Source organism: Colias philodice, chromosome 2 (genome assembly GCF_061535455.1).
Source record: "Colias philodice isolate Cphi_HAF_F1 chromosome 2, ilColPhil1 Martin Lab GWU primary, whole genome shotgun sequence".
Classification (NCBI taxonomy): Eukaryota; Metazoa; Arthropoda; class Insecta; order Lepidoptera; family Pieridae; genus Colias; species Colias philodice.
Window position 1 is genome coordinate 6,555,266 of NC_143087.1, and position 26,790 is coordinate 6,582,055.

Here is a 26,790-nt window from a genome sequence, read left to right on the forward strand (position 1 = left end):
ATGTTTTTTTTTACTAATTGATTACGTATGATTTAATTAAATTAGCATGAAATATGTTGTTTTTCATGAAAGTAGTTACATATTAAGAATTTTATAATGAAAAGTCCAAATGTTGTGATTTCAAGAGCCTTAACCGGACTTAACCAGTTACCTACTTTTTATATAAAATTGCAGGAAAATTCTGTAGCTCTACCGACTCTAGCCTATTCGTGTCGGGTGCGTACCTACACCCCGCTACGCTCGCGCTGGAGTGCGACTGCCGAGTCAGCAGCACGGCCGATCGATATTCATCTCAGCCAGCCTACTGAATGGCTGTTGTTCTTGCAAATTGTAGGTTTCAATTATGTGGTTAAGTATAGAAAATTAATGAAATATTGTATATCAGGTACGGTAAATGAGCAAGGCAGCTCGGAAACACTTTGAACGCTTGCAGCGATACTTGTATTTTTTTTTATAAATTTATAAACTTTGTAGATTCTAAAAAAAAATGATGATTTAACATTATAATATTCTACGTTCTGTTCTATTGTAAATGTTCACTATCGCGCCTCGTATCCAGCCATATCACAACAAAGAAATAGGTAATGAAGTCTGTTTAAAATGCCAACCATTTTTTTAAAGAACTTTCAGAAATTCAGATTACTAACAAATTATAAGAACCTGCATGGAGTCAAGTAGTTGCAAAGAAAATTGAATATTATTATCTTATACCAACTTTACTAATTACATTTAGGTATTTTAGGTTTGTATAATCTTTCTAGTGATCAGTAAAGTCAAGAATTTTATTTTATAGAGAAAGTAGAATAGTAGTAAATGTTGAAGTACTAAGGTCGTTGGAAACCAAAAGATAAAGACGTAAGTAGGTACCTTAGGTTATCCGTTGACCGTTGATCTACCAGCATAAGAGTACCTACTCTGAATTATTGCTCAGAATACTCAGAAAATAAAATAGATAGATAGTTTTATAGAGAATTAATAGAGAAATAGTTTGTTATTAAACGTAGAAATCGTAATAGTGATCAGTGGTTATGACCTGTATGACTATAATATACCTAATGCAACACTTTAAACGGTTGGCCGTCAAAAACTGTCAAACCCATTAGAAGCAAGTTTTTATTTTTATCTTAAAAAAAGAAATTCTACGAAGTTTGGTGAAAACTGCACACGTTATTCCCAAAAAATAAATGTTTTAAATCATACATATAAATTACAATGTGTATACATAGTGCCCCAAATACATTGTAATTCATATGATTTAAAACATTTATTTTTGCTCCTTATTACAACTTACTATCAAAAAAGCATCAATCGAAAATCCTCGCGTCAAAATAAAAGCTTTTTCCAAAAAGTCGGGGAGCCTTTTGTTCGTTGAAATATCTACTTTCTGATGGTGAAAAAAATTTATTATATTATGTAGGTATAATTATTATAGTAAATGTTCTTAGAAAAATATTTATCTTTAGTACGTCGTACGTCTTGTACGAGTAGTAAAGGATACTTAAAAATTTAATCAATTTTTGAGTCTCTTTCTATATTTATAGCCCTTTAAAAAATATATTATGTAGTAGATAGCCGCTCGGGCCACTTGTCCTGCCTCGCCCGTGCTGGCAGGACAAGCGGCTACCTACTATTATATATTTTTTTATAAATTTCTAAAGTCGTCCCTATACGATAATGCAGCGTGACATACGTTACGTGGTGGTCAATGGTCATGCATGAACGATGGTTTAGATCGTTTATTATAATGAATAAATTATAAACAGCTATTTTAATATAGTTACATACTTATCTAAATCCGAATAAATGAAACGGAAATAAAAGAACGAAAATACTAATTAGTAGATATTTTTTTACTAATTACTTAAGTATATTTATAATATTATATATTATAATATTATGTACATATACCTCTTAGCAATAATATTATTTATACTTACGAATATGAAGGACCTTATAAATAATAATATGGTCTCAATACAATATCTTATTAGTGCACACTGCACAATTAATCACAATGATGGTCAAGAGATTTACAAATATTATTACACTCGGGTTTCATTAGGTAATCTTCAACTGAAACAATATTAAATTAATGGAAAATCAAAGCATAAATTTAATTATGTAACGGAAATAAAATATTAGTATACCTATATAAATGAATGTAACTATGTTAGAAAGTAGGTAAGTAGGTACTTCTTGTCCAAAACTCATTATGAGAAATAAATTGAAAAATGAATATTACTTATAATAATAACTACCTTATTTATACACGAATGTTTGGAAGATATATATTTGTACAATTAACTAATAACAGCCCATTAACAAAATAACTATTTACTTACTTAATTGAACATAATCACTAACTTTTGCGTATTATTTTTTTATCTACCTACGACTATTTTTATTTCCCGCCCAATGTTACGAATGCGTTCACAGATCAGAAATTGCCTTTCAAAACCACTTCAAAACAAATAAAGCATAGAAATTTTTAGGAGATGTGCTGTGATACGTATAAATATCAATTTTAGTTTTAGATTAAAATACTTTTATAAAAATTATACGACACAAAATGTTTATTGTTTAACTATTTGTAAATTCGATAATCTCGATTTTAAGGCAGCACCAATCAGTCAGCTTTTATGTCATAATGTAAAAAAAAGATGCAAACTGTCACGACTGTCACTATAATGTCAAAATACTGTGATGGCTTGATTGTTTGTTTTTAAGAAAATTTTTATTAGAAAGTGATATGAAAGTGTAGAAAATAAGTTTAAAATAATTTCTTATTAACCGCAATATATTAATATAATAAATGTATTCCTTTTTGGTATTAGTGTGGAATAATACCATAATATAGTTGTTAGCCTTGAAGTAGATGTCATCTAAATGAGCCTTGTTTATTTTACATTTTAGTGTTATTAGTCGTAATTTCACGATTATATGGCTCTGATGTTTGACTTATGGTTTGCAAAAATATTAAAGAGGCATGTTTTACCCACGAATTCGGAAGAAAGGTGCAAGTTTAGTAGTTCTCAGTTGGACTTGCTTGGCAGTGTTGTGTGCCGCGTCCACAGCTCCTTGCGACAAAACTCGTAGAGTTTTCACAGATCCCAGTGGTATTATTACCGATGGACCCAGCAATTCAAACTATACGCAAGTAAGTGTACAGTTTTCGATGGAAAGTTCCAATCTAAGAACATTTTTCTAATGATATTATTTTGTACAGGACTCACATTGCGAATGGCTCATTAAGGCATCTAACAAATCTCAATACATTACACTGAGCTTTATTCGCATGGGAACAGAATGTTCCTATGATTATGTATTTGTATATGATGGGGATTCTTTTGATGCTCCATTGCTGGGAAGTTTTAGTGGAAAAACCGAACCGCAGAATGTTACAGCTTCAAGTGGCTATGTGAGTATTTATGAGAGATGTATAACAAATGTGTCAAAGTCTTCACACTGAAACAAATCACAACCTTTTCAGATGTTAATACTCTTGTATAGTGATACAAATTATGTTTTGGATGGTTTTCGAGCCACATATGCCATACACAACTGTCCAAATAATTGTACGGGTAGAGGCCTGTGTTTGTCCAACAAATGCTTTTGTGTTGGAACGTGGGGCGGTCCAGACTGCAGTGTTGAATTGTGTCCTAATGGCTGCTCAGGAAATGGACAATGTAAAGGAGACAGATGTTTATGCAAAAGAGGGTAAGTTGAAATAATTTAGTGTTTCATATTTTTCAATAACTGTCCTATTAGATGTAGGTTTGAAGTCCATGATTTTGATGGATGACAGCTGCTTCTGAAACTAAAATTCAAATGTGATTGAATGATGAATCAAAAAAACTGTTTTTTTATTAAAAAAGAAAGTAAATATGTATATTTAATAGAATAACACTTCTTGTACTTAATATGTACATTGAAGTTAACCAATAAACTTTATTCTGATTAACATCTTTGCTATAAAAATAAACAATGGTAAAAAAATAAAAGTCTTTAATTCTGAATGTTTGTGCAAAGTAATTTGCATACATACTCGTCATCATAACCAAATAAATATCTTTTTATACTCGTATGAATTCAAAATATGGTCCTGTGAATTTTTATGCCTGTATTCATTATGCTACTTGTTGTCATAGTATACATGGATTCAAAATGTCGTATGTAAATATAGCTATATATCTGTTATAGCCATCATTATGATGTCAATTATGCATTCATTGTATACTCTTATCTAAATTGCAATTATGAAGCAGGTCATTTATATAAACTTTTTGTATTGTGTATAAGAATCTGATACCATTATATCCTCTTGATATAAAAATATAACATAAATTATTTTTATAACCTGTTTGATCTGAATCACAGACAATGCAAATTTAATTCAATATTTATTAAGAAGAACTATAAGATTATAATTATTTGTTCTTTTATAATCAACTTAATATATAATAATATATGACTTCATAAACTATAAAATATAATAAGTTGTGTTTTGAAATAAGGGGAATAAAAGTTTATACTAGTATTTGAATCTTTTTTTTATTTCATTAAAAGACTATAGATAAAGCCTGGTTTTAAATATTTTAGATACTCCGGGGAATCCTGTTCACTCAAAAGCAATGACAAAGATGGCAATAGCTGGCACTGGCTCTCGCACACTGAAAGTGGTATGACTAAACGTGCGGCACACACTGTCGTGTATGTGAACCACACAGACTCTCTATATGTGTTTGGAGGATATGATCTGAATAGAGTATTGGCAGTTTTGGAAGTATACAAGTAAGTAGATATTTACGATCAATAATTATGATGTCTTATCATTGATATGATGAAGTATTATGATGTCTAGATGGTTGTATTGATTGATGCATTGTAAAATCAGTAGGGTCAGATGATAACAATTTCTTTATAATCAGTCTATTTGGGCCCCCCTGGACAGTCTTGGGGATTATAAACTACCTATTTTTTTGTTCACAAAATTTCACCAAATAGAACAATAGTTCGGTTAATTGTAAATACATATCTGTCTTGTTTGGCTTATCTGATACCTGCCCTAGTACAGCAAGTCATAGTTATTATGTACTAGCTTTCCACCCGCAGCTTCGCCCGCGCAGTCAAAGAAAAACCCGCATAGTTCCCGTTCCCGTGGGATTTCCGGGATAAAACCTATCCTATTTCCCGGGATAAAAAGTAGCCTATGTTCTTTCTCGGATATCAAAATATCTCTATACCAAATTTCATGCAAATTGGTTCAGTAGTTAAGGTGTGATTGAGTAACAGACAGACAGACAGAGTTACTTTCGCATTTATAATATTAGTATGGATTGATGTAAAATAATATTTATTCGTGTCGTTGGAAAAAAGGAAAATAAAAATAGTTATGTAACAGTTGTTGTTGTCAATCTGTACAAGGTAATGCGCCACGCGATGTTCCGGTCTAATAGACGTGTATATTATGAGACATTTGGCTCATATCTAGTTATCTATGTAAAATTACGGGTCTATTAAATCGACTAGATATAATAGATAGAAATAAGCAGAAAATAGTTTTAGCATTGGAATTTAAGGCCTTTTCTCATCTTACTAACTTAATTACAATGTGGTTGGATCACGATATTAGTATTCAATATTCATTATATTACTTATTAAAAGAGCACCAATCTTCGCAATCCGATACGGGATCACTTAGGTTTTTAGCATAGAGATCTAGAGAGATGCCAATCGCTTGCGCTGAGTACGAAACCGTGTCTCATAAAAAATTTACGCTGCACACAACTGCAGTAAACAAAATCAAAACAATACTTCGCGTTGTGTGCGTGTCATCACACAAAAATATGAGAGCGACTATTCGTTCGCACACTAGATTGTAAGTGACGTACGTATACAGCACCGCTACAGTTTGTTCTCTTTTTGTACATATTGCTGCGACACCGGCCCCGCCCCCTAACCATATCTCCCTTTAGTTTCTGTGATCTGTGGTTTTTAGCGTTATCGCGCTAGTGCTTTAAATCGTGAGGGTTAAATAAATTTTACTTTAATAAATTTCTCTCAAAAATTACGAAGATTTTCTTAGTAAATTAAAATTGTTTCTACTTCATTGTAATTTGTAAGTAATCGATTTAATGCCGATGAGTCACCCTTGACCCTGTAAGGAGCGAGGACAGCGCTGGTAAATCATAACTTTTTTTAATCGATTTCTGTGTAATAATAAAGATTAAAGCAACAAGCAGAAAAAGTATATTTTTCAATCATTTTTCTTCGACATATTCGTAACGCTACCTATTCATTAGTTACGGTGCAGTAGGTAATAATTTGCTCATTTTCCAATATAAAACTGCAACTTGTTATTATTATTGTTACTAGGTACATAACTTTTTTCCTGCACAAGTCTCTAATTTAATGATATTGCAGATTTTCTACTAGTCAATGGTATGATGAAAACGGAAAAGTTTTGCGTAGATATCCTACAAATGAAGAAATTGATAAGTCGTTATTAACTTTATTTACCAAGGTGAGTAAGGTCAGCTATTCTGATAATACAAGTGCATTGGAATAATGTAGTATTCATTATAATCTGGATTTAGAATTTTTTTTGTTTTATATAAATATATTATTATAAATTTATAATAATGAATGTGTCTGCGTAATCACATCACTGAACCGATTTCGATTGAATTTTATACAGCCACAGGGATAGAACAGACCTTGGGAAAGGTCCATGGCAACTCTTGCTATTAAATAAAGGTTCGAAGTATGTATCGCTTATACCTACGCGATGTGTAATAAAATAAAAGTGCAGGCGAGCGAAGCCATGGGACAAAAGCTTAAAGAGTTTAAAACTGTTATTTACAATGTGGCCTTTTTATTATTGACTGTATGTTTTAACTGTACCCATATCATATCGAACATAATAATTTATATTGATGTTTGGTAGCCACTGGGTTACTGATATGTAATTCCATGTGAATTAATGGTTTAATTAGAGGTTAAAGCATTTATATCAGACGAGTCGAGAATTTATTTCCGTACATACAGGTACTTGGCTGGATGTCAACGTTAAAACTTGTTTACCTTTGTTATATCGATTTAACTTCAATGATAAAATTTATAAAAGAAATGAGTTTTCATTTTGTTATTAGTTATAACTTATGAAAATATATTTAAGTATGGATTAGAATATTTATCTTGAATTTTTTTGGTTTGAGTTCCGCGTCACGGTCGTTTTTTCTATTCCTTATTTTTTTCAAATATGCATTAAATGTCATAAAACTTAAAATAATATTAGCATTATTCTTCGTTATGATGTGGGTATACATTTTAGACACAATACCGTTTTTCAATGCCAAAGAGCTAAAGTAGGTACGCTAAATATATTAGAAAAAAAAGTAAGATTTAGCTAGTTTTGATATCAGTCGTCATTTTCGTTTATAAATATTTCAGGGAAATATAGATGGCAGCTGGCAAATAGGAAATAGAAGTTCTTTATTTAACTTACTTTTAACATCTTTTTCCCACCATGACAAGACGGCTTTACCAATCATGTACTCCCATTCACCCACGCCATATTCTGAAAGTTACCTGCAGTTTACGGATCGTCCAGAATTCGTGAGCCTTAAATCAAACAACTATACTAAACCTGAACCACGATATGGGCACTCTGCATGTGCCTTTGGCAATGGTTTCATTTTATATGGAGGAAAGCTCTCTGATGGCAGCTTGTCTTCGGAATTATGGTATTATGATGTGATCGAAAATATATGGACTTTGAGAGCTGTTAATTCCTCATTCACACCACCTGGTTTGACTCGACATACTTTAACTACTGTTAAGGATGAATTGTATCTGTTCGGCGGAAGTACTGTTGATGGTGAATTTTCCTCTAGGTAAAGAAGTATTCCTATTATTTTTTTACCGTGCGGATGTTATTGGCTTTTTTTATTAATGTGATTCTATTTCAGTTTATATAAAATAAAAATGGGAGAGCCGAGTACGGAGTCCTGGGAAAGAGTTCAAGTCCGCGGTGGGAAAGAATTGGACGTGCGGGTGGTTGCACATACTGCTGTGTACCATGAACCTTCCAATTCTATTTTAGTTTATGGCGGAGTTGTCGCCAGTGTTGCTAGGTAAGGATAAGGACATTATATAATTGTAACACATAATGTATTTGTAACCATTTTCTTAATTTTCTACTTTTTGCAGGTTTTCTAAGCTCTCGGACAGAATGTTTACTTTCGATTTAGACCATAAACATTGGAGTGAAATTCACTACCCACGTGCTCATTTGCGGGACACATACGTGCCCCGTGAAAGGGCTTTTCATACAGCAACTATAATAGGTAATATCAATATCAATAAATGAAACCGTTTAGTTATGTAGTCGGATTATAAATGATTTTTTTTTTACTTTTTTCTAGGGAATTATTTGGTCGTCTTTGGAGGATATTCGCATCGTCACAACAGAGAGGAAATCTGTTATGATGGACAAATGTATTTATACCATCTTGGATGCCATGCTTGGATTCCGCTAGACGTTTTGGGCAAAACTCGAAAGTATTATCCAAAGAAACAAGGCGTTTTCGCGCACGCAGCTGCATTGAAACCACCCGCTACCTTACTCATAGTTGGTGGATACCACGGCAATGTCAACGGTCAGTTTAAACAAATACTAGATTTGATCAAAATTATTAATTTTTTACCTTTCATTATAACATCATCAAAGTATAACGAAACCCTAACAAAAGTTACGATCAAATAAACTAAAGTTTGTAAAGATATTAAAAATGAACGAGTTTAGTATCTACGATAAACAAAGTCTTGAGAAATATGCGAAATACTTCGTAATAAAAATGCTCTCAGTTCTACAATTTGTACATTGTTATTTATCTGATTTCATATTCCATAGAAGTTTCTATGCTGCGTTGTTGTGAGGTGCATAAATTTACATTATTGCTGTTCGGAGTTTATTTCAATGACACTTTTAATTAGCTTCTTGTGATCTAGGTAATACACGTTCTTGCATTAGCATATTAATATTTTAAAATGTTTTTGTATGATTTAATTTGTAAAAGACTATTCGGAAACACTTGTAAAATTTTACATAATTATAAAATGTTTGAGTAGGTAACTCGATAATAATTGCGGGAGTAAGTAAAAGATCGAGAAATGCGTCTTATCTTCTATAACTGTACGTGTAACATAGCGAAACATGTTATACGACCATTACACATTTTGTCGTAAAAGAAAAGCCTTTATAAAGTTATGAGCTGTTTTTCGTTTAAAATAAGCGTTTTGGTCTTTCTATTATTTATGTATGATTTTTAGGCGATCTCCTTGCTTATGTGGTACCCAGTTGGCACGCAGGCATTACTAACAAGGATCCAGAGTCGGCTTGTCCTCGACATAAGACTCAGCCTGAATGCCTTGCTGATCCAGAATGTGGATGGTGTTCAGCTGATGATGTGAGTAAAATAAAAGTTCAACTGTTTAGTAAAAAAAGAGCATCTTCACATCTTCTTCTTGATAAAAAAAAATTGACTTAATCAATAAACATTTCAGATTTGTTATGGAAGGACCATAGGTTCTAACTGTACAACAAACTTACAATCGATTCGTTGTGGTGGAATATGTCCAGCTCTTGGAGATTGTCAATCCTGTCTAATTCATGGGCCACCATTAGATAAAAATAGTTCACGCTCTCCTCTCTTATCAGTCAGCACTAAATTAGGCTTATATCAATGCAGCTGGTGTGTACAAAATGCACGCTGTCATCATAAAGATGGTAAGTTTAAAGTCACATCTGAACATTTTTGTACATTTTAACCGACTTTCGTTGCATATAATCTAATCGCTTGTTATAGATAATTACGGTGTGTGCGGGGAAGATACTCCTTCCGAAAATCCAGGTTGGTGGGGAACAACGGGTACCGAAGTCACTACTCCAGATGAATGCAAAATATTAGATAAACGACCAGGCTTAACCTTTCTTAGATATCAGCAACCGGCTGATTGGAATCATCCTGATGCCGTAACAGTAGTAAACGCAACCACAGTGGATTGGGGAGCCGGAGGCGGCAGTAACAATATTATAGCTGGAGCAAGCGAAACTCGACTTAAAGGATGGTTACATATACCTCAATATTGGAATGGAACTGGTGAAACACTCCAAGTCTGCGCGGGCCATGCGAACTTGACGGTCACTCTTGGTGACAAACTCGATCTTGTTGCAAATATTACTGGATATCCATCTATATGTGCTCCCGTCGATTGGCCTATATTAAGTCCTGGTCGGCTTTCAGTTGATATGCATGCTAACGATTCACTTCATACAGGTCTTTATCCATCTCATTATCATGCCAAAATGGAATTACTTCACAATAAGTCGCAAGAAAGCGCTAAGGTAAATTATAAATCGAGTTATTACTTTGTCAAATTTTAATGAAAATACTATACGTATAATATATATAATTTCTAATATTTTCCTTTCTTTCAGGTTTTCACATTTGAATTTTTAGAACCATTCTCTGATGGGAAATGCTCAAACTACGATAACTGCTTGTTATGTCTATCCGATGCCGCGTGCGGTTGGTGCGAGTTGACGAATCGATGCGAACCTAGAAACGTAGATGAACAGGTCACTTGTACCTTAGATAATGAGTGGCGATACTTGACATTGCAACCAGCGGCGTGTCCGAATTGTTCAAATTATATAAGTTGCGAGCGTTGCGTATCGGGGAACTACTGTGAATGGTGGGCAGACGAAGCGCGGTGTGCTCGGCGAGGAAGGGCCAGCGGAGCCATCGTGGACGCGTCCGAGTGTCCGGCGCCGTGCCGCATGCGCCTCGACTGCGAACACTGTCTCGATGAACGAGGACGCTGCGTTTGGTGTGAAGCCACTCGCCAGTGCTTCAGCTTCAGCGTATACACTAGCGAGTACCAGTTCGGCCTATGCCGCGAATGGCTCGATCGGGCATCATCTCCGACCGACGATGTTAATAAAAAAACTAGCCAGTGCAAATCGTGTCAAGCACATGTACAATGCGCAACGTGCTTGAGGAGCATGGGATGTGGCTGGTGTCATTCTTACGAAAATCCTATAAATGGCGTTTGTACGGAAGGTGACTTTACTCGATCTCATATAGACTGTGCTTCACTGCTGAATGTTACTTCTACAGATGCAGGATGGGCCTATGCACAATGTCCGGACGTTGACGAGTGTGGGCTCGGGCTTCATGATTGCCATGAGCATGCGGTGTGCAACAATACGCACGGATCGTATACTTGTAAATGTAAACAGGGTTATATAGGGGACGGACGTAAAAGTTGTATGCGAACATGTTACAACAATTGTATTCACGGATATTGTCTTGGTGCCCCGCAGTACAAATGCAAATGTGATTTAGGATGGACAGGTGCAGACTGTTCGATTAATTGTGGATGCCATAATCATTCCTTTTGTAAGACAGGAGTTGGGCGATGTGATGAGTGCCAAGATTGGACAGAGGGTGAGTTTTGTGAATCATGTAAGCCCGGAAGCCATGGTAATGCAACAACCGGACAGGGATGTCGCCGATGTGACTGTAATGACCACGGAGACGAGTCACGTGGTATCTGCGATGTCACTACTGGTGAGTGTATATGTAAAGATAATACCGAAGGACAAAATTGTGAACGATGTAAACCCAAGTTTTATGGTGATCCCAGACATGGCGGCAGATGTTACTATCAATGTGAACCAAGGGGCATGCTAAAAGCTAACGAAACCGAAGGTATTGGTTCACATAAAACTGACCCGGATATTACGAGTATAGGCCCAACGAAAGAGTGTTTGTGGATAATATCAGCGGAGGAAATAAGAGATGCAATTATTCAATTTACCGTAAATTCTTCTACTTTAAATGTGCCATGTGATCAGAATGCGGTATATGTTTATGATGGTTTAGGTGGAGTACCTGATTTAAGTAATAATCAACAAAGCCAATTATTGGGAGTATTTTGTAACGGAGCATCGTCTGGGGTAGTAGAAGCTCGTAGTGGAAACTTGACTGTTCACTACAAACAGAGTCAGCCCGATCAAGGGTTCGAAGGCGTATATCAAGTGTTAGCATGTGATGGTCACTGTACTTGGCCACGTGTATGCAATAAGAGGCACTGCATATGTCGAGAGGGTTTTGGCGGATTTGATTGTAATATAGAAATATGTCGAAATAACTGCAGTAGACATCTTAATGGTGGAGTGTGCGATATGAACTACGGGCGTTGCCTTTGTAATGAAGGTTATGGAGGAGACGATTGTTCATTAAAACTAGACAAAAGCCAGTTAGTATTTACAGAGCTATTTGATTCAGATTTTCTATCGGATGGATTAGATCATCTTCGAAAAACTTTACCTCGTTTTGGCCATAGTTTAGTAGCTGATAGACGTGGGCTGTGGATGTTTGGAGGATATTCTTTGTCGCACGGACCTTTGAATGATATACGATTTTATGATACCAAAAACAACACTTGGATGCAAGTAACTGTCGAAGCTACACCAGATGCAAAAATGCCAGAAGGGAGATACTTTCATGCTGCTGAAATTTACCATTCGAAACAAAATATATACATATATGGTGGATTGAGTTTACAAGAAAAAACAGGCCAAAATAAAACCTTACGCGACTTTTGGCAATTTAGTTTAAAAGATCAAAGATGGAGTAACATAAAAAATAAAGAAGAGCAGCCACCGCCGCTTGCCGGACATTCATTAACATTACAAAAATACCAGGATTACGAAAGTTTAGTACTTGTGGGTGGGTTTTCGTTGGAGGAAGGTTTCATGTCTGACATGTGGGAATTTGATTTGGATAATAAAAAATGGATTAAAATAAACTGTGAGGGTTATAAGCCGGAAGGTATAATTGGCCACAGTACTGTCTATCATGCACCTTCGCAAAGTCTGTATATATTTGGAGGAATTTTGTATAGTTACAATGGCACAATGATTTCTAACAAATTGTTTTCATTCCATTATCCTACTAAAAAGTGGAGCGAATTACCAACATTTCCAGGTCTTAACGTATTTGAAAACTTACCTCGACCTACTTTTTTACATTCCGCTGTTACGACAAATGATTACATGATTGTATTTGGAGGACGAACTATACCGGATAAACGATCTAATTCACTAATTGCATATGTCTATAGTTGTAACCAATGGGTTAAACTTTCAAAGGGTTTGTATATTAATTACCTTGTCATTATTTGTTAAATCCTTTGACGTCTTTGCTAAAATATCTTATTATTCCAGGTCCATCAGTATTAGATCATCCCCCTCCACGCACTATAGCTCATGCGATGGCAATCGATTTGGAATCTGAAAATGATTGGAACGTATACATAGTTGGTGGTTGGACGGGCAGCGCAAATTGCCAAGTTACAAGAATAACATTACCTGAAGATTTGTGTTCGTTATGGAGCTCGAGCAAAATAGAGTGTCGAAGCCATATGGGATGCAGTTTTTGTAGTACTGGAGAGTATACAAAGTGTTATTCCGTGGATAAACCGGGATGTGAAGGCAGCGATAGAGTGTCGACTAATGCTGGCGCAGCGTGTGATTACGATTTAGTAGCAAGAAGACCATGTGAAAACTTTACGACTTGCACATCTTGTCTTGCTGCTTGGCCAATGTATCCTGAGGAAAAACCGGCTTGCAGATGGTGTGAAACTTGCGCTGCGGGAGTTGGTATGTAGTATGACAAAAAAAAATTACCTATTTAAATTACTTTTTGGTTGTATTTTTTTTTATTGTTCAAATTTTTTAGGGGAATGTGTACCTACCGATGAATCATGTACAAGTATGAAATGCAACGCTGGAACAACGTACATAAGCGACGTTGATCAATGTCCTGAATTAAGATGTGTGGCGTCAGATTGCGAAAAATGTGTTTCCAGTCAATGTTCTTGGACGAGGCTAGCTAATAGAGATGGTATGGCTAGTAATTTTTTTTTCCGATGTTGATAACTATTTAATATGTAGAAATAATCAATTTATGTCTTATGTTATATTTTAAGGTCAATTAACGCGGATAACGTCAGATTCTACAGAACTTTATAACTGGACTTGCATATTAACGGAAGAACAGGGTCGCACAAGTATTCGCTCCTTATCAACAAAATTGGGACATTCATATTTTGGTTCTAATAGAGATGAGTGTCCTAGCCGATGTCATCTATATGATGATTGTCAATCATGTTTGAGTTCCGATGGTGCTGAGGGAGGATTCTCTGAATGTCACTGGGCTAGCTATCTTGGCACGTGTATCTCACCGGCCTATCAACCCTTGTATTGCGCGGGAGGCGTTTGCGGATTAGTTTTAACGAAAGCTGATAAGAATAAATGTCCAGCGCCGTGTGGGACTTTCGATCAATGTTCAGAATGTTTACATCACTCGCACTGTGGTTGGTGTGCTATCGAGGGTGAGAACGGTGAAGGAGTTTGTACTGAAGGGTCTATAGATTCGCCCTTGGATTATTCAACTCGCACTACATGTGCTGCAGTCTATTCGAATGTGCGCGAAACGAATGGTACAAACGATACATTCTCATGGCATTACACTCGATGTCCACCTGAAAATGAGTGTGAGAATAATCATCATCAATGTAAAGCAGATTCAGAGGTGAGAATATCAATGTATTATTTATCTATAACTTTAATGAATGAAATAACAGGTTCTATTTGGAATTGACAGTTTGAAAGATTAAATTTCAGACCTGCAACATCTTCACAAACGTACTTGTGGTGATCTCTCGATACTGGCTGAGCCACCAGTACGTTTGCCCGCTTTTTTATAAAAAAATATATAATCCTTGACGATATTTATTAGCCGTTTTATATGTATATTCTCAAGAATGAATGTATTCCCAGGTGTGTCGAGACTTGCCAACCGGCTACGAGTGTCTTTGCGGCGAGGGCCACAAGCGCGTGGGCGGTGTGTGTGCGGCTGTGTGCTCGCAGGGCTGCGTGCGCGGGGCCTGCGTGCAGCCCAACGTGTGTCGGTGTGACTTCGGCTATGTGGGCGCCAACTGCACCATACAGTGCCAGTGCAATGGACACTCGCATTGTGAGGGACCGGATAAGCTGGATAAGTGTATCGAGTGTCATAATAATACGATTGTAAGTGTGTTTTGTTTATGTGCATTTTCTTATTGCAAGATTAATTCAGTTTTTCATACTATCAGCTTTAATTTATAGCATGTTGATTAACCGTAAAGGCAGTAATATTATGGAACTAATGCATTTAAATTATTAATCAATTTACAAATTGATTTTAAATAAAATTACATGAAAAGAGTACCAAAATTTAATTTTTACTAAATTTCAAGAATACTAATAAATTTTTTGAAATTGTAGGGTAGTCAATGTGAGAAATGTAAACCAAACTTCGTCGGCGATCCAACTGACAACGGGCAATGTATCCCATGTTCTGTGTATTGTCACGGGCACACGTCGACGTGCACGAACGATGACGTATCGCTGACGTCACGTGACGTGAGTGGGTCGGATCTAGAGGACTATTATAGAGATGGGGCGTCTTCAACAAAGGCTCGGTGCGTGAGATGCGCTAACAATACCGACGGGCCTCGGTGTGAACGGTGCATAGAAGGATATTTTAGAGGTTCCGAAGATTTCAGAGATGATTGTCGACCGTAAGAACGTTATTTTTTTTGTTGTCTAACTGTAAACAAGCTTTAAATTTATAGATTATGACTTTTACAGTTAATCTTATGTGTGTTTTATCCAATCACAATAAACAATTCATACTTATAAATAATAACATTTTTCAACAGATGTGAATGTCACGGCCACGGCGACACTTGCGACCCGGTCACAGGAGAAAAATGTAATTGTGGCAACAATACAGAGAGTGATGTCTCGTGCCAAACCACTTCCTCTAGCAAGAACTCTGCTCAGGAATGCTGGCGTTATCAATGTGTCAAGTGCAAGGATCTTTATATGGGCGACCCCAGGAATGGCCACCAGTGTTATAAGACAATCAATATTGAGAACAAGATCTGCTTTGATGGCAAGTCAATTGGTTAGTTTGAAAAAGGTTTTTTGGTTATAATAATTTCTATCATAATAAAAGACACATGTCTTAATATAAAGTATATTTAAGTTATTTATTAGTTTCATATGAAAATAATTTTCTTTTCAGATGAATGTAAAATCAAACCGCGCCCCCTATACCCGGGACAAACAGTGTTTGTTGCAGTTAATCCTCGATACATGAACGTAGATATACGTGTAATTGTGGATGTAACGCAAGGGGCCGTTGATTTGTACATGAGTCCCAATGATAGCTCCTTTGTAGTATCTGTTAACTCGTCAACTGGTGCACACGCCGTTGAGTTGGACTCCAGTTACTATAAACACGATCTATTTCGCAAAATGCCGTCTTTCGATGATCACGTTCCCAAAAAGTCTAAAGTATCGTGGTACTATGATAAGATAGAGTATGCCCTCGCAGATTACACTGCTAAAGATTTAGCGACGTACGTGACAGTGGACAAGAGAAATGTACTATTGCGTGTCAGGAATCTCCGCAACCGCCTTGTACTGACTTTGCCGCAGAACATCCACGACTTGACCCACACTAAGTTCTATATCATAGTCCGAGCGAGAAACACCGAAGAGGGCGCAGCGAGCTTCGGAATTGTATTCTTTAGACAAGATCAACTGCACATTGATTTGTTCGTGTTCTTCTCAGTTTTCTTCTCGTGTTTCTTTTTGTTTCTGGCGGCCTGCGTAGTGGCGTGGAAAGCGAAACAAGCAGCAGACGTTCGGAGAGCGAGAAGGCGGCACGTAGTGGAGGTTTGTACTTATAATTATTCAGATCTTGATGTTGATAAATTTTATACATACCTTCATTACTTTAATTGTTTTGATATTAAATTATTTGTTTAAAAATACAATGTACAAAAAACATTTATTATATCAATTAATAAAAAAATAAGGGTTGCCTTTTTTATTACGTAAATTCATCCCGTATAATAACAAAAAACTACGTTATTTAGTATTTTTGAAGGATTTTCCATATATGTATTTATTAGATTAGAAGAAACATAATATATCCTGGCAAAAATGAAATAAAATACCTAGTAGGTCCAACCAGTGAATGATTTAATCAATTTCTCGTAACCAGATGCTGCACATGGCCAAGCGTCCGTTCGCGGGCGTGGTGGTGCTGGTGGCGGGCGGGCGGCGCCGCGCCGACGTGCAGCCCGTCGCCATCGAGCCCACCGCCGACGGACGCGCTGCCGTCACCTCCGTGCTCGTCAGGTATGTAGTGTTATTGATATTTTACGATAAATGGAGATTGTGAGATACGATAATAATAAAAAATTAAAAAAATGTTTGTTGGAAACCGACTAGTCATAAATTAGTAGGCGAATGAATCTTCCTATATGCAACAAAATTTTAGGGTGTTATGTATCTATTTAATGACTATATTATAAAAGTTTCATTTTTTTTAACTGATTCCAATAATGGCACGTTTTACGCTCCACTATTCATTTCTACATTGGTACAGTACAGTTATTTTAACAACGCCACCCATGCACGGCATCCTGGGTATTTCTGCCAACATTTTCGCATGTTAAATATGAAAACTATTAAAAACATACACAAATCCCTAGATTGCCAGGTGGGTCCCGCGCGCCAGTACGCATGGCGCTCGCGTCAGCGCTGGTGCTGGTGACGCGCGCGCCCGCACCGCGCCCGCGCCCGCGCCGCCCGCTCTAACACCCGCGCCACCTAGCGCCATACACACATTGTTACCAAAATGATCGCCATATCTTATCATAAACACCACAAACAAACTATTGCAGCTACATTTTTAATTTTTTGATTCAGTGTATTATAATTTATATAAAAATTTTAATATTTAGTAAATAGCGTGCTTTAAATTCGAAACATCATTCGTTAAATGCAACTACGCTAAACGACTTTAGAATAATTATTTACGTCGTAATTTTTGTATATTTGGAAGAAAGGAAAATTTTTATTGATTTTTATTAGCAAATTATTTGAGATCTTATATATAATCCAGTAGATGACTGGAATTAAAGCTGCTCATTATATATTATGGTAATATTTAAGTGTAGTGTAATTGTAGTAGCGGTATTGTTTAAATCGTGTTGTTGTAATCTGTATACAAAATATATATTATTATTGACGATGGCGTCGATAGTGGAAATATAAGATTGGAAAACAATATAAAACAATTATAGTAAAGTACCATAACAGATCCAATACACAGAGCCAAAGGAATCAAACTGAGCGTGAGTTTACGCGGGTTGTGAATAGCCAATAGTAGCGAATACTGTTGTGTTGTTTATTTCGAAATTTTATTATGCCATGTTGGATAACATAAATATTATGTTATGGCTTGTTATTGCTACACATATATATTAGTCTTAATCTGCATGCCTTATCTATACTTTTAATTTTCATTGTAGGTATTCAATTTAGCGGTATTTTTTATTTATTTTTAAGTTTGAGAATCTCTTATACTTTTTATGATTGCCCACTGCAGCTTTGCACAACTTACACTTTTTTTTTAAATATCAGAGTTTAGTTCGTCTATATAATATAAGAATCCCAAGTCTTCTGAATATTATGTCAATAGGTAGATAATAGTAAGAGAAAGACAAAAAACTATTCATTGATTGCACAATTCAATAAAAATAATTAACATATGAGAATGTGATTAATATGAATGCATGTAAAATAAAAATTTATTTCATATAGTAGTGAAATTTAAAAGAAATCCAGATTAAACATGGTAAGTTTTTATCTAAACACAAAATTAATGTTATACTATTTTAATTGAATCGTGAATAGCAGCTTAGCATAAACATTTACCATGTAATTGCTCATAAGTAATTGGCAGTATTGTGTAAATGAATTAATAATGTAGTATATTTTAAGTAGATTAATAATAATCAAATATGTAAGTGGAAATAACTACTAGATGTTATGTAAGAGAGTACTGATATTATATGTATTAAGTTGTTTGTGATCAGAAATATATGAATACCTAAGAAAGGTATTGTTCTATCGAGTCCATGAAACATTCCAATTGTATATCTTTGTATATAATAAAAATTTACATTAAATGTATAATTACCCAAATGTATTAACATTGGCAGGCAATTGAAGCTTTAAGTATATTAAACTAAGAAATCTATTTGCTCATTATTTTATTTTTAAATTGAAATTCAGTTTCATACTGCATTTATATTTAATTCTACAATTTAAACTTTTTAATTTTTTTTTCTCCTTTTTTATTGACTGCAATTATGTTTTCTGATTTATATAAAAATATACCTATAAATTTTTATTTGCATAATAGGGTTGGGATTTTATGTAATTAAAAATAATTGTATCATAAAAGCGGGTGAATTTTAGGTGTAATTTTATTTGTACAGCTTATAGTTTTCACAAAGGAAAAGTTACACAAGTACAATAATAACATAATCCGTAGTTCAGCCGTCTTTGTGAAAACCTATATTTTATTTTTCTTTGTATAGCTATGCATGTATTATAATAATTTATTAGATCTGAAACTGCTTGTCTGTTAATGTCAAATATATTATAATTGATATGAGTGTTGTTGTGTAAAAAAATAAAAATCTACTCAAATATAATACTTGCTCAAAAATCTTTTGCAATATGTGTTTTCGTAGTTTTCATTTGTGGTGTCGAAATTAATTGGCTGTTTTCAGTTATTAATTAATCTAGAATATAATTGAAGCATTTCTAATGTAAAAGACATTTTCCATAGTTCACTGCACATTCTTGCAATTAAGACACAATGATGTACTAGTAACATTTACTACAATGTGCATTTGTTGTTTTGTTCTGTAAAGCCATGACAGTGAAAGCAGTCATGATGTTCAGGTAAATGATCTATTAGCAGTATTATCTAAGCAATATGTATTTTTTGGTTAAAATGTTTATAAATAAAATATACTGTTGGTTGGTATATAAGTGGTTTTATTGATTAAACAAATTACAAGCTCATAAATTATTGATCCTTTTGTGTGAGTAAATGTGTTTTAATTTTCTGCAGTAGTTCCTTTTTCACAGTATCTGGAACTAAAGCCCTTGCCCTTGGTGTAACTCTCGAGACGAGCATATCAAAAGTGATGTTGTTGCTTTCGTTTTCCTTCACAGCATCCCGGCATAACATTCTTACTTGATCTCGCCATCCACACTCTATCAATCGTTTTCTCAGTAATTCCTTAAACCTAAAAAAATAAATAGACAAGAATCAAATCAGTGCCTTTCACTAACCAGAGATTAAATTTAAATCTGTGAAGAACAATCAGCTCAATTTACAACTCAGTACAAATACATTTATTAGTTTGATTTCTTTGTGCTATACCTATAGGTAGAAGATTATATTAAAACATTATAGGCATTATATTAGTTTCCATACATCCATGAACTTTGACATAAAATGAAAAATCCTACTAATATTATAAACACAAAAGATGGTATTTCTTTAGAAATTTGCGGCACGAATTAAGGGGGGGGAGGGGAGGGAAAGGGAGGGGGGAGGTAAGGGGAGACCCCCTATAAAGTGGGGGGGTGAGGAAACCCCCCCTTCTATTTTTTTTAAATTTTTTTTGAGATTATATTTATACTAGCTTACCGCCCGCGGCTTCGCCCGCTTTGACTTATACCTAATAAATTATATACTAAAACCTTCCTCTTGAATCACTACACTTTCTATTAAAAAAAAACCGCATCAAAATCCGTTGGGTAGTTTGAAAGATTTAAGCATACAAAGGGACATAGGGATAGAGAAAGTGACTTTGTTTTATACTATGTAGTGATGTAGTTAGAAATATAACGAAGATTATGGGCTTTCTTGACTGCTCCGGCGCTGCAGAACGTGGCGCTTGCCCCCGTGTACCTCGTTGCAGGCAGGAGTCTTCACTCGCCTTCGTAGCTTCGGCTTTTTGGTCGCCTTTGGCGACCAGCCTCAGCCACTCCGGCTCGCTTGACTCTGCCTGCTCCTCAGCACACGCGGGCGCCACGCTCCTCCGCGCCTCCGACTTTTTTAATACACTCTAGTGTATGACAGACAAGTACCACGTGGAATCGGGGTGGACAGATTCGGTTCTGTGATTAACAATTTGTGTGCAATATACATACAATAAAAACATTTTTTTTAAATAATTATTTATCCAAATCTTGTATACATGTTTGATACAATTTACAATGGCAATGAATGGATCCATTTTATTTTTTTCCACCCATCGTCTCCACATATTCTATAATATTATCACCGAAGTTTGCTGGGTGGTTATAGTTATCTTTTTTATAAAATCTTTTTACAACATGCCACTGGGACTCAAAAGGGTCAGAGGCAACAAATGGGTTGTCTGGGTCTGAGTGATTAACTTTTTTATGAACATACCCTTAGATTACAAAATAAAAAACATACCCATATTGCCCCAAAAAATATGCTCGCCAATAACCCGTATGAATTGTTGTCCCCTCAGCAACATGCTTTTAAATGAACTATGGTTTTTAATATGTACATTAAGACATTTGTTATCTCTTTCAAACACAATTCTTGTAGTTTTGTCAATGTAACTCAAACAATTTTGAACATAATCTCAAAAATGAAAAACAAGATTTCTCTGTAATTACACGTTTCCGCACGAAAAGCCGCTAATGTATGTTTCGGGGCATCAATATCGATCGATAAAAATTAAAATCGCGCCGAAATTCGTGCCGCACGTTTCTAAAGTCAACCCCAAAAGATTGTAAGGATGTGTGGCATCGTGATAATCTTTGATGTACCTAAATACAGCTGGTTGGATTTGGTACTGAGATACAATACTTTTTATCCAGTTGACACTCGAGTGTAGTTATGAAGCTTTTAAATGCGATTCTTTTTAAACTTGCTTCACCATCTCAAAGAAATCAATACAGGCGGTACCTACTTATTCATACCGTTAGTGTTATGCGCTGATTGCAGTATCATATTTTAACATAACAATATTTCAGGTACTACTTTCTACATAAAAAGTTTGAGATATTTCACCGTAGACATACGTTAAATTATAATAAAGAAAATAAAAGTTAACATTACATACCTTTCGCGATCACCGCTAAGAATTAATCTTTGATGTGCAATTGTATTGTTAACAGTCATTTCTAGAAATTTTTAGAAAACAGATAGTTTAATTCAGGTGTTAATTATTAATTTTGAAATTCTTGCCTCTTTGTCGGTATTTCAATTATTTTTCTACGGATTTATTGATTCCTGCTGTGTTTTGTTTATTTGCGGACTTTGCGAATCAATTTTTCGTAAAACGTTTGACATAGAACCGTATGTTGACATTGACATTTGACAGCAGCTCGGAATTATCGTTTGGATGCAAGGTTTTTTGATGCAAAAGATTTTATAATATTCAACATCAAATCGATCTTACACGACATGTAAATTGTAATTTATTATGTTAAACATTAATTGTTTATTATACACTTCAAATAACACGAAAAGCCATCAAAATAGTCGTTGACATTGTGGGAGTAGTCGTAGAGCATGCATGACCTGTGTACTATACTAACTTGAGCACTAATTGGGCCAGCTCGCACCGGGAAAGGTGCGAGCTGGCCCAACCCCCACAAAAGGTCGGCATCTAATATCCATTCCATCTATGCCTCTAATCCATTCGTTTATCCTTTCACCTTTAATTAAGGCAAAGCATATATAAAGAGGTTTTACTTCTATATACCTATTGGGGGAGAGATAATATTTAACGGCCGACAGGCGGTAGGGTTTAAGATTATTATAAATAAAAAACTAAGAAAATAATAATAAAATTAATGTTATGATGAAACATAAACCAGAAATTACATTTTCTTGAATATTTGTAACACTTGTTGGGATTCACTGTTACTAAGTAATTAAATTAAGATATACTCAGCAGCAGTTATTTTACAACGCAGTGTAGAGGGTGGATGTGTTTAAAAATGAATCTCCACTTTGTGTTCTTCCAAGTTGTATTTGCACAGTTGATAACGGATATAAATGTATGTATCAATAATATCTGAGCGGATAGAACTAAGTATTTGAGTCAAACAACTTTTATCGTATTTAAATTATGTATCTTAGACTGATATTTTTAAATGATTAAAACTTTATTCAGGCTAGACAATTCAGAGTAACCGATCAAGTATTCTTTGATATACAAAGTGAAGAGAAGCCAATAGGTAGAATAGTTATTGGATTGTTTGGGGACTTGGCACCAAAAGCGGTGAAAAACTTTAAAGTACTTGCCACCAAAGGCATTAACGGAAAATCATACAAGGGCACGAGTTTTAATCGCATTATTAAACGTTTTATGATTCAAGGTAAGTATTTAAACCTTAGCTTAGATTGCTATGGGACCGTAGCAATTTGTTGCATTGAAGCTATTCACAATTAGGGCACTTCGAAATTTGAATTATTGTATTGTTTTTAATTCAATCTTTAAAATTACGGGACAAACGAAAAAAAAAAAACAATTACTTAAAATAATAATTTCACCAAATTTTTAACTTGGTGAATAGATAGAAATGGTAATTTTTACAAAAAAATTTTTTCAGGAGGTGATGTTGTTTCCGATGATGGAAATGGATCAATTAGCATTTATGGTGAAGTATTTGATGATGAGAATTTGGATACCCAGCATAAAATAGCTGGATTTGTTTCCATGGCTAATAAAGGTGAGTTTGTATTTGCGTAATATCCTGTAAATAATGCAACGTTAATTAATCTTTTTGATATTTTATTTATTGCCAGTTATAATAATATTATCATTATAGGTAAAAATACGAATGGATGCCAGTTCATCATAACAACTAAAGGCACACCATGGCTGGATGGTTTGCATACAGTTATTGGAAAAGTAGGTGTAATACCATCTAATTATTTTATAAATAAAAAATGACTAAATTTTTCGTTTACATTATAAGTATATTATCAACTAATAAGTAAGATAGGTACTTTTTAAATGTGGTATCTACATAGTTACCTATTACTAGCTGTTCCCCGCGGTTTCACCCGCATTGCTCCGCTACTCTTATCATCATGATGATAATATACATATTATAGCCTATAGCCTACCTCGATAAATGGGCTATCTAACACCGAAATAATTGTTCAAATCGGACCAGTAGTTCCTGAGAATAAGCGCGTTCAAACAGACAAACTCTTAAGCTCTTAAGCTTTATAATATTAAGTACCTTATTCAAAAGAAAATTCGTAGACCGTGTGTATACTTTGCTTTGAAAATTTCATTTAAATACATACCTAGTAAAATAAACTGTAGATAGTCTTCTATTTTATTCGTTTAACATTTGAATGTATTATATTTTAGGTCGTTGATGGTCAAGATTTAGTGCATGTGATAGAGCACACGCCCACAGATATAGATGATCGTCCAACGATGCGTGTATACATAGCGGACTGTGGCCTACTGCCTACGCAACCGTTTTATATATCAGATGACCCATATGAGTAAGTATCGTATCTAATATCTAATACTTCTAATACTAATATTATAAAGAGGAAAGGTTTGTATGTATGTATGTATGTATGGTTTTCACGCATAAACTACTGGACCCATTTTGATGAACAGACAATCTTTAGACCCTGAGAAAGAACATAGGCTACCTTTTATTGCGAAATATGTACCATGGGCGAAGCCGGGGCGGACCGCTAGTTATAAAAAAAAAAAAATTATAGTCATAATTTTATAGGTTGATTGGGTGAAAGTTTATTATTTACTATTGATGACTTTGATATGGTTAGGATGACGATAGAGGTATAAAAATGTTGAAGTGCACGTGCAATTATATACTAATACCATCTAATACTAGCGGTCCGCCCCGGCTTCGCCCGTGGTACATATGAAAAATAGATGTTGGCCGATTCTCAGACTTACCCGATATGCACAGAAAATTTCATGAGAATCGGTCCACCCGTTTCGGAGGAGTAGGTATGCAGATTGCAGACTAACATTGTGACACGAGAATTTTATATATAAGAGATTTCACCAAAGATAACATAATTTAAAATCAAAATATGTATATTCGCTACTGTGTAACCCCGCTCCTGCGATTAAAAGAACGAAGTACGCTGACACGAATAATTGTATCTATATATAAAAAAGTATATTATGTACGCTTGTATTGCATAGGTACTAATTGCACGAAAGCTCAAATATACCTAAAATGAGGATAATAACAATGATTGTTTCTTGTTTCAGCTTATGGGCTTGGATAAAGGCTACTGCGGTTCCACTTACGATGTCCTTCTCTATACTTGGCTTCTTCCATTGGATAATATCAAAATTAGATTTTTAATTTAAATAAAATATAAAAGAGTAATTTTATAAGTTCTTCCTAAAACCTTCAAGTACCTAGTTATGGTTACAGACAATATTCTGAAAGTAAAAATGTACCTACACATTTTAAATATATAATTTCAATAAAACAATAGGTGGCTTGATTGTGATGTTTTTATTTTCATTTCAATTCAGCTTATATCTAGAGTTATTTACATTAATATTATTTATATTAATTATGATCTATTATTCTTATAATAGTACAGAAATATAGTTTAAAGATTCATAAACCTTTTAAAAGGTAGAGCTAGGAATGCGATAGCATTATACATAGGTATACACATTAAATATAATAAATGCGAAGTAATTTTATTTTCTTTATTTCTTGTAAATATTTTATAAGTATATAGTTTACTTAGCAGTTTCTATATTTGTATATAATTTCTGCATTTAATACGTCTTGTTTCGTCATATGATGAAGAAAATGCTATAAATTACAATCTAAAGCTGCCATGTAACGATATGTGACAGTATTTTTCAGGAGCATGTGTACAGAGGTGAGGCATTATATAAATTCCAAGTTTATAAGTACACTAAATAAATATATAAAAATAAAAATCCTGTACAATTCAACACGGAATATCTGTGACTAGGTATAGAAGAAACGGAAGACTAAGTTTGTTTTTATACATATTTTTAATTAGTACAAGTATGATAATTATTAGTACCTACTTAATAATATTAATTATATCACAAGAAATGATTGCTTAATGCGTATCATCCGCGTAACATTTTATATATTTTTTTTCAAAATATTTTCTCATGAAGATTATTTTTTGGGACGAGCCACTGTTAATTTTTACTGTTTTTTTCATTACGTATAATCGTGCAGTCTTGAGCACCAGTATCTATCGAAAATATCGAAATGTTTTATGGTTGTTCTAGAGTTGCTAGTATAACTACAATTCGTACCTACTAGCAGTAGAGCTAGCACATGTCCGAGGAAATGTGTGGTCGCAGTGCAACTGCACTATTCTTATTACCTAATAGCTCAACTGAACTGAGCTACTACGAATCGCACTGTTAGTTTTGGTGAAGGGTGTGCTGCGTACACGTTGGATGTTTACTAGCACTACAATTATTACGCGATGAGGTGTTGTAGGTCGCAGCGGACAGTACTTAACATCATATCAGTGCACTAGCGCTAGCCCGTTATAACACTAAATATATTCCGTCGATGACGTACAGCGTGCAACGCGATGGCAACACGCGTATGTGTCATAAAAACAATACATAAAAACAACATTTATTAGGTATTTATTCAAATTCAATTTTTTTTATTTTTTATTGATTGTTTTTGTGCCTAATAGGCGGAGATGTTAAGAG

The 26,790-nt window shown here is 34.7% G+C and overlaps 3 protein-coding genes across 3 annotated transcripts; 2 read left to right on the forward strand and 1 right to left on the reverse strand.

The window, feature by feature from the left end:
- The first annotated feature begins 2,697 nt into the window (after positions 1–2,697).
- Positions 2,698–18,592, forward strand: Megf8 (multiple EGF like domains 8). The gene is made up of 22 exons (XM_089704707.1): positions 2,698–3,157; positions 3,227–3,418; positions 3,491–3,717; positions 4,600–4,791; positions 6,424–6,523; positions 7,453–7,895; positions 7,971–8,135; positions 8,212–8,348; positions 8,427–8,660; positions 9,334–9,470; positions 9,568–9,790; positions 9,870–10,408; positions 10,502–13,223; positions 13,298–13,732; positions 13,812–13,976; positions 14,062–14,666; positions 14,915–15,163; positions 15,401–15,696; positions 15,838–16,085; positions 16,206–16,861; positions 17,193–17,329; positions 17,686–18,592. The coding sequence occupies exons 1-22, from the start codon at positions 2,987–2,989 to the stop codon at positions 17,789–17,791; spliced, it is 8,379 nt and encodes a 2,792-aa protein (XP_089560833.1). The 5' UTR covers positions 2,698–2,986; the 3' UTR covers positions 17,792–18,592.
- Positions 18,593–20,026: 1,434 nt separating this feature from the next.
- On the reverse strand, positions 20,027–22,410 carry LOC149490487 (enhancer of yellow 2 transcription factor-like). Its single transcript, XM_089704718.1, has 2 exons — positions 22,165–22,410; positions 20,027–20,301 (listed from the first exon to the last, which is right to left on the reverse strand). The coding sequence occupies exons 1-2, from the start codon at positions 22,221–22,223 to the stop codon at positions 20,079–20,081; spliced, it is 282 nt and encodes a 93-aa protein (XP_089560844.1). The 5' UTR covers positions 22,224–22,410; the 3' UTR covers positions 20,027–20,078.
- Positions 22,411–22,963: 553 nt separating this feature from the next.
- On the forward strand, positions 22,964–25,562 carry LOC149490488 (peptidyl-prolyl cis-trans isomerase, rhodopsin-specific isozyme-like). Its single transcript, XM_089704730.1, has 6 exons — positions 22,964–23,107; positions 23,224–23,428; positions 23,663–23,782; positions 23,882–23,964; positions 24,436–24,575; positions 25,327–25,562. The coding sequence occupies exons 1-6, from the start codon at positions 23,036–23,038 to the stop codon at positions 25,421–25,423; spliced, it is 717 nt and encodes a 238-aa protein (XP_089560856.1). The 5' UTR covers positions 22,964–23,035; the 3' UTR covers positions 25,424–25,562.
- The last annotated feature ends 1,228 nt before the right edge of the window (positions 25,563–26,790 follow it).